The 8,418-nt window shown below is 35.1% G+C and overlaps 1 protein-coding gene and 1 long non-coding RNA gene across 2 annotated transcripts; both read left to right on the top strand.

Annotated features, from left to right (window-relative positions):
• The first annotated feature begins 1,489 nt into the window (after positions 1–1,489).
• Positions 1,490–3,070, top strand: LOC139190202 (uncharacterized). The gene is made up of 2 exons (XR_011574281.1): positions 1,490–2,361; positions 2,733–3,070. It is a non-coding gene; the product is annotated as an uncharacterized lncRNA (long non-coding RNA).
• Positions 3,071–5,833: 2,763 nt separating this feature from the next.
• LOC103450512 (transcription factor MYB44-like) lies at positions 5,834–8,188 on the top strand. The gene is given in 2 exon segments (NM_001329010.1): positions 5,834–6,203; positions 6,914–8,188. Coding segments are annotated over 2 exon segments (1,170 nt in total). The 5' UTR covers positions 5,834–5,905; the 3' UTR covers positions 7,786–8,188.
• Positions 8,189–8,418: the final 230 nt, after the last annotated feature.

Below are 8,418 nucleotides of genomic sequence, written 5' to 3'. Positions count from 1 at the left end.
TTGGAGAGAAGTAGCTAACAAATTAAGCAATAAATTTTACTTGCTTTGATAATTAAGGACTTTGAAACGTGGAACGCGCAGGCATATATATATAAAAGGAATGGTATTGTGTATCCAGCTAACAGTTTGATTAAGTTGGCGACTCATCAGAGAATGCTAGCATAAAGTTATGAACACAATTCTGAAATATTATAAGACAAAATTATTTAGGATATTTGATTTCCCTTGATTGTAGGAATAGATTGGCTCTATGCAAATCATGTATTGATATCTTAGAGTTGACTTTCTAGAATATAGCTTAATTTACAATGTATAAATCATGTATACGAAAGCTAATGAAAATGATTTTAAAATTTTAAATTTTAACAAAAAAATCATGTAATAATTTTATTTAATGATCAAGACAAAACTCAACTTTAATAATTAGTCCAATCAACATGGCCCAACCAAAATAACCTAACAACTTTTCAGTTTTACCCCTAACAATGTTTATTTTTTTATTTTTTTTATTTTGAATAAACGATATTATCTATGTTAAGGAGGAGGAGGCTGATTAAGTCTCACAACGAGCTAGCACTAATGTAGTTCAAATTCGTCTTTGGTGAGAATCAAACCTAAGACCTCTCACTTACAAGCGAAGAGTAATATCACTAGACTGTAGTACTAAGTGGCTACTTCTAACAATTTTAATTGTTCTGTTTGTTAGTTTTCTGTTTGTCAATCTTCCATTTTTGCTGCTAAAATAGAATCTTCACCGCCTTTGTCCACAAAATAAGGCCAAAAGCCAACAGCACTCGAATCAAAACCTTATTTTATTAATATTTTTGTTTGAATATAAACCAACTTATGTAAACAAGAACATAGTGCAACTGGGTATAATATACGTAAACCATTACTACATTTACAGGTTATGTATTCTTCTCTTCAAATTATTATTAATTAATATTAATCTCTAATATTAGAAAGCTAGAAGCACACTTTGGTGTCTCAAGACTTCACCAAAAAAAATGGACTGAAAAGCCCCTTAAAAAAAAAAAAAAAGAACTGACCGAATTTTATACATGAAAACATGCAAGGGCAATTTTGTAAAAAAATGTAAATCTAAAATTCATTTTATTATAAGCAAAATAAAATAAAATAAAATAGGGGAATACGTGTATTAAATCTCACTAGAAAAAGGGGCCAATAACCCCACTCCTCCTCCATTTTAGGAGAGATATTATGATTCCATATAAATGCATAAAAATTTGTAAAAGTTTATTTTATTGGGAAAAAAATGAAAAGAAAAAAACAACAAATAAAAAAGGACGGATACTTCAAATAAAAAATAAAACGTGGAAACTAAAAAATTGCACCCAACATTCAACAAAAAGCAGAGTTTCTATCAAACTAAACTACCAATATATTATTTTATTGAAAAATAATTGATTAAAATTCGACAAAAAGACTACAAAAGAGACATGATAAATCCCTCATATAAAAAATAGAACGTGGAAACTGAAAACTGCACCCACTTTGAGCAAAAAACAGTTTGATAAATCCTTCCACAAATCTCATTTAAATTCAAGAATCAGAAAATAAAAACGTGCACCGAGTCTCCATCTTACGAAATTCCTACTTTCTTCTCAACCAAGTTCGCTACATATTATCTGATTACACAAATATATATTTTTTATAGCAAATTGTTTATCCGTTCATTGCAGAAATAAAGAAGAAGAGAACGAGGGCGCGGCAGAGGATGAAACAGAGAGATAAATCGACAAAGAGTCTTCCTCGGTACAACTTCTCAACTCTCAATCTAGATCTTTTATTCTCAATTCTCAATCATTTCCTCCTGTCAATCTTAATCTTAGTATTTTTAGTTTGGATCTCTTTAGATTAATTCAAACGGTTGTTTATGTTCCTCCTACGAATTAGCTTATTTTAATTAGTTAGTAGAAATTTTCATTTTTATGTTCCTTCTGCCAAAGAGTTTATTTTAATTAATTTAATAAAATTTTCATTTTTGGTTTATGGGTAAGTGAACGTTTGAAAATTTTTAATTGGTATAATCAGTTTTGAAGTTGGTTTGACAGGAAAAATACAGAAGAAGTATATTTTGCACCATCCGACTATGAAAGGTTTCAGCCCCCCTTCCATTTGTTTTATTGCAAGAAGTATGAAAATTTCTGTTAACTTCATTATTATATACTAATTTATTAGTTAAATAATGGTTACTCATTTTTGCAGAATTTAAAGGGTGGGGGGATTTTAGTTTCACTGTCCATTTTAATATGATGGTTTCCAATTCTTATGTATGCAAGGTGGATGTACTCATTAATCTTGACTTGAGTGACGAAGATATTGCTATCAAGTTTTAAGGTACACTAATGTGTATTTTTATCTTCTTTTTTTTTCGTGATTTTACAAACCCCTAATTTTGTTGCACTATTATGTTAACAATTTATGGTTTAATTTTAGGGAACTTTAACAAAAAGCACCTGGTACTGTTCACTTTAACAAAAAACCACATTTTTACACTAAAAAGTCAATCCTAGTACTATTCACTTTACCCTTTATTTTGTCCTTATCATTAAAACTCAAAGTTTTCAAGCCATTTTCATTAGTTTTCCTTTAATTTTATTAAGGTATTGTATTGGATACAAAATGACACTAATTCCATTAATTCCATTCAATGTATATATATTAATTAAAAGTCCTAACTTTATTTTGAATGCAACTGATGCTTGCAGGGATTAATAGTCCTTAGTCCCACCTTGCTTCAACTGTAGCGAGGTTGCTCTTTGTTTCAAATTGCTACCACTCAGAACTTGGAATTATCACAAAGTTTGGTTTACAAATGCTTGGAATAGAGATGGTTTCAGGGAAGAAAAGATATGATGGAGTAATACTTTGCACAGGCAAGGAAAAGGAGAAGCAAGTCTTGGTTTGCATGTATGTGGATATTGGTTTCTCCTTTTTAGCTAACATTTTTATTATGTTATGCTTAATTTACTGTCGATACGATTTTTCTTTAGTTTTGAGGAATGTGAGAAATAATTTAAAATATATAATTAATTTTATTATTTGATATGTTTGTATATGTTGGGTGACAAATTCGGACTTCAAGTTTGTAATTTTACTGTGATTTTTTTTTTACATAGAGGGTTAGTTTTCCTTTTGTATATTAAGGTTGTCTTTTTGTGCAGTTTATTTACTCAGTTTGACGATAATTTAAATGGTGTATTTATATATACATAATATATAAATATATATGATTTCATATACTTATATTCTGATTCTGGGAAAAAGTATACATGTTTTACAACGAGGGGTTAGATATGTTGATAAAGAAAACGATTTTGTAAAACATTTATTTTTGCCCACTCACGTTTTCTGTTTTGCGCCCCTCCAAGTTCTAAGTAAGCTTGTTGTTAGTGACTAGATGACGTTGGCGGTTCTGACTTATCTAAATAATAGTAGGACATTCCTGGTACTGTATAATTAGTACTTGTCCTACTGGACTGCACCTAGACTTATTATGCTATAGTTAGGAGTGTTTACTATTGTAACTAACTCCTATCACTTCCTGTTAGTAGTGCACTCTAGTAATTCGGTTTTTAATTATTCGTATAACTCTTATCTTTATTGCTTCCGCACTGTGCACATGGCTACGTCACTCTCACGTGACGGCCAGTATGCCTTGATCTCGATCGGGATGTGTCATACACACTTTGTGTGTATGAACACATTTTTTTTAGAAAATGAGAGGGATATATATATATATATATATATATATATATATATACAGGGAGCTTAAGGGGAGGGATCCCCATTTTTTCAAAAAAAATGGGGACACGCTCCCCACCGTTAGATTGACTTTAATGAAATTGTGTGGTTGAGATTAAAACACAAGCCACAGAATCTCAACCACAGGATTTCATTAAAGTCAAATCCAACGGTGGGGAGCGTATCCCCATTTTTTTGAAAAAAATGGGGATCCCTCCCCTTAAGCAATTCCTATATATATATATATATATATATATATATATATATATATATTGGAAGTATTTTAACATCACATGTAGGTGATGCTTCAATAAAAAACAGTAAAATTTGAACCTGTGAAATTACATTATTGCCCATCATTTTTTTTGTGTGATAGAAGACTAATTTGTCTTTTCACCCTTTTTTGTTGACAAAGATGATTTTATTAATTAGTAGTGATATGTACTATAAAAATAAATTATATACAAAATAATTAATATATTTTCTCAAAACAGGGTGGGTTTGGCTCAAGGTTAAGTGCCATCCCGCCCCTCCCCGAACACCATAACAAAAACATTTCTCCAAGTTCATCTTCATCCCCGCTTTTTATCTTTCATACCAGACCCATTCAAGGCAAAACCCCACGGGAACACAAACCCTTGTGGAAATTGTCAGGCCTACATCTATATCTTATTTTATATTTCCAAAGATGTAAGCGCGGATTCTTCTTTGATGATAGATATGTAAGTCTGGATTATATTTACTTTTCTTTCTTTGATTGGTGAAGCCATCTCCAAAATGAGTGTGTAAATACTCAAGTAAATGACGTGTCAGGTCCTCATATGATGATGTAGAAATAATTGGTGAAGTCGTCTCGTCTAGTCTGCAAAATGAGCGAATGCAAGTCTCAAAATGTACGGAATAGTGCATTGATAGTAAAACTCATAAAACCTCGCTATGATAAAACCCAAGGTGAGACAAAAACTCATAGTGTAAGGAGAAAAGTGAGAAGTTGTATTAAGTCAAAACAAAAAGCCTTCAGGAAGCAAATAGAACGCACACAAGGGTATGACCAGCCGAAAATGGGTGCCTCGTTAAAATCTCGTCACATAGTAAAAATTTAGTAGGAAAAATGCTCTTAATCCTAGGGAAAAAGAGTACATTAGGCTCAAAAGAGTATACCTCTAGATACTCCTCTTGAGTTTGACAGAACTTCCAAATGAGAACTACAAGTATTGCAAATGCGATAGTTATACTTACCAATTCCTCAGGCAAACTTCTGGAAGGTTGACTTCAGTAGTGACTTCAAGAAAAGGTCAGCAAGGTTGTCTTAGGATCGAATTTGTTTGACTTCAATTTTTTGATGCTTTGTTGATGCGATAACAGCATAATATGCTTGGTGTTGACTTTGTTGATGTATCTTGTCTTAATCTGGTCAATACATGCAACATTGTCTCAACGATGGATAAAAAACCGCATGTATTTTGAATATACTCAACAAGAGCTCTCAACCATGTCTCTCAACCATGTCTCTCAAGTTTGGCATGGTGAGGTGTTGTGAGTCTTAGAACAATTCAAAGATTTCTCAACTAAGGTCTATTTCGTGGACCTCCAAAATATTGCAGTATTTCCAAACAATAAAGACACAACCATTTGGAAACATGCCTTGTGCGGATAACCATCAGCAACATAACAAACAAGGCAAGCATTATTTCAAGAATCAGGAGGTTGAATCTGCTAGGGATGCGTAAGGATAAGCTCAAATTCGTAGTACCATTAAAGTAGCGGAAAAAGTCTTTAAAATTCCCAACTTAATAAAATCTTATAAAATCCATAAATTTTTTTAAATACACCTAAATTTGGATGTACTCTTAAAAATTCTAAATGTCTATTAAAATCCCTAAACCACTGTTCTTCATAACCTTTGTTAAATTTCCGCGGAGGGCGCAGAGGTAAATTTATGCAAAACACCTCAGATATTCGAAAGAAAAACAGAAAATCCAGAAAACAATTGTCGTATAAAGTCTTTTGTCGTGTCAACAGAAAACAGTAGTTGTACTAGTAGTCTACTCTTGTAGTTAAGTCAGGTAGGTAGTCGAGTACGAGTACTGTGATCCACTTCCAATTCCAAACACCAACAAATCAAAACAGGATAGAGATGGAAACGGAAGTCGCCGACGACCCCGCCGCCGTCGATATCGAAGCTGGATACGGCGGAGTAGATAGCGGCGAAGAGGCTGTGGCGGGAGGCGGAAGCCGTAGAAAATCGGGGCGTGACAACGTGAAGGGTCCTTGGTCTCCGGAAGAAGACGCGGTGCTGACCCGGTTGGTGAGTAATTTCGGGGCGAGGAATTGGAGCTTGATCGCCCGAGGAATCGACGGACGATCCGGCAAGTCTTGTCGCCTGCGGTGGTGTAATCAGCTCGACCCCGCCGTCAAGCGCAAGCCCTTTACTCGTATGTACACTTTGTTCTGAACTGAACCCTCAAATTCTTTAATCAAATGTATGTTCTTCTAACTTTGAATTTCGAATTGAGGGTTTTGCTGCTTTTGCAGCCTTTTAATTAAGATTTTGTTTCAAGTGCTCTGGTGAACGAGATTCAATTTGATTTCAAGTTGGGTTTTTGCACTGTCTGTTTGAGCACATTGTTAGCAAGCTTTCGCATTTGACCATGATTCAGACGGTGTTCTGCATACGTTTGGAGAATTTCGTGTGATGTTTTGTTTGGTTGTGAGTGTGATTCAATCGTTACCTACCGCGAATCGGACTGTGTTGTTATTCACATGTTTTGCTAGGCTTTCTCTTATTACCTAAATAAAAAATTCTAGAATACATCAATGTGTAGCATACATTGCTGAATTAAACGGCTGTTCTGCGCTTAAGAATCTAAGGGAATTTAACGGATTGATGTGAGCTACTGAAAAGACAATGTATATAATACGTTGATGTGTAGTAGGAGGGATCTACCTAAAGAACAGGCACACTTGAGTTGTTACATGTAATATGCATATTCGGTTAGTGGAATTGTGCATTATGTTGAAATCTGATATCATATAATTTCAATCTTATCACTTTCTTCCGTCGGCTATCCAGCCCATTTGTCATGAATTCATGTCTACGTGAGTCTTCCTGGAGAAGAAAGCTGATGGTTTTGAATTGTTTCAGATGAGGAGGATAGGATGATAGTTGCAGCCCATGCAATCCATGGAAACAAATGGGCTGCAATTGCTCGGCTTCTACCAGGGAGGACAGATAATGCCATAAAAAACCATTGGAATTCCACACTAAAGCGCCGGTGCATGGACACTGACAAAATAAAGTTAGAATCTGGTAATATGGTTGAAGATGTTAGCTTTGACAAAACAAAAGGATCATCTGAAGAGACCTCGTATGGGGACGTCAATTCATCTAAATCTATGGAAGGAAGAGAAGTCAGTTCTTTAGAGCATATGGATGATCAAGATGAATACAACGGGTCATCAGAAGTTCAGTTTAGTCATGAAGCCACCGAACAGCCTACTCTCTTTAGACCAATGGCCAGGATCAGTGCTTTTAGTGTATATAACCAATCAAATAGCCAGGAGCCTGCATCATCATTCCCAAGGCCGATCCCAGTGCAAGGACCTCTTGTTCAAGCATCAAAACTAGATGTTGGCATAAATAAGTTTCTTGAAGGAGTTTATGGTGAGCGATCAGTGCCTGATCGGTGTGGCCACGGTTGCTGTCGTGCAGAGAGTGGTATGAACTTTCAAAACTCGTTGTTGGGGCCAGAATTCGTGGAATTCTCCGAGCCTCCCTTGTTTCCAAGTTTTGAATTGGCTGCAATTGCCACAGATATAAGTAACCTTGCTTGGCTTAAAAGTGGGTTGGAGAATAACAGTGTAAGAGCAGTGGGTGAAACGGCTGGTAGAATAACAACTCATGGGTCTCAAGACCAAACGGGGCGTTTTGAGGAGAGTAGAATGAATCATCTTTTTCCCACTGAAGAGAGAAAGGATAGGCTAATGGGCATGAAGACAAATGTGCTATCAACCTAAGAGCCACGGATAAGAGAAAGGTTCAAAATTTTCTTTAAGAAACTTTCAATAACCTTTTGGCCTGGGTTCCTGAATGTTGTACGACATAATAGCTGATGCATTGTGTCGGAGGCACACTTACGATGTAAAAGCATGATGAAGAAATTTGTTTCTCCAGTTGACGCAGTGGCATGAGTTCACAGTTCCATCCATATGTTCAAGTGGAGAATGTAACTTGTTAATTCAGTAGAAAGGTGCGAACATCGCCTCTCCATTCATTCGATATGCTTGTAGTTATTTAGCTCAACAGAACTTGAAGCAACTCTTTTCAACTCAAGAAACTCTCTCCCTTGTAGCTGCTGTCAGCTTAGAAAATATGTTTCATTGTTTCTGTTGTTCAATCTATATTCGGAATATTACTTAACATCCATCTTCTCTTTTGTCTCTCTTTGGAGAATCATGCATTTCCCGCCCTTTGACATGTGAAAAGATAGCTTGCACATATTAACACTTCCAGGTTTATTGGGCATCCTCAAAACTAAGTTCTTTTTAACGTTTCATTACTTGCCATGTGATGTTTCGTTTAAGATCTCTCCTTTCCTAATACCAACCCAAATTCTTAGGTCCGATTGCAGGGATCAAGTCACCCGTATG

The sequence above is a fragment of the Malus domestica genome, chromosome 12 (assembly GCF_042453785.1).
Source record: "Malus domestica chromosome 12, GDT2T_hap1".
Classification (NCBI taxonomy): domain Eukaryota; kingdom Viridiplantae; phylum Streptophyta; class Magnoliopsida; order Rosales; family Rosaceae; genus Malus; species Malus domestica.
This window is presented reverse-complemented; position numbering and strand designations above follow the sequence as displayed.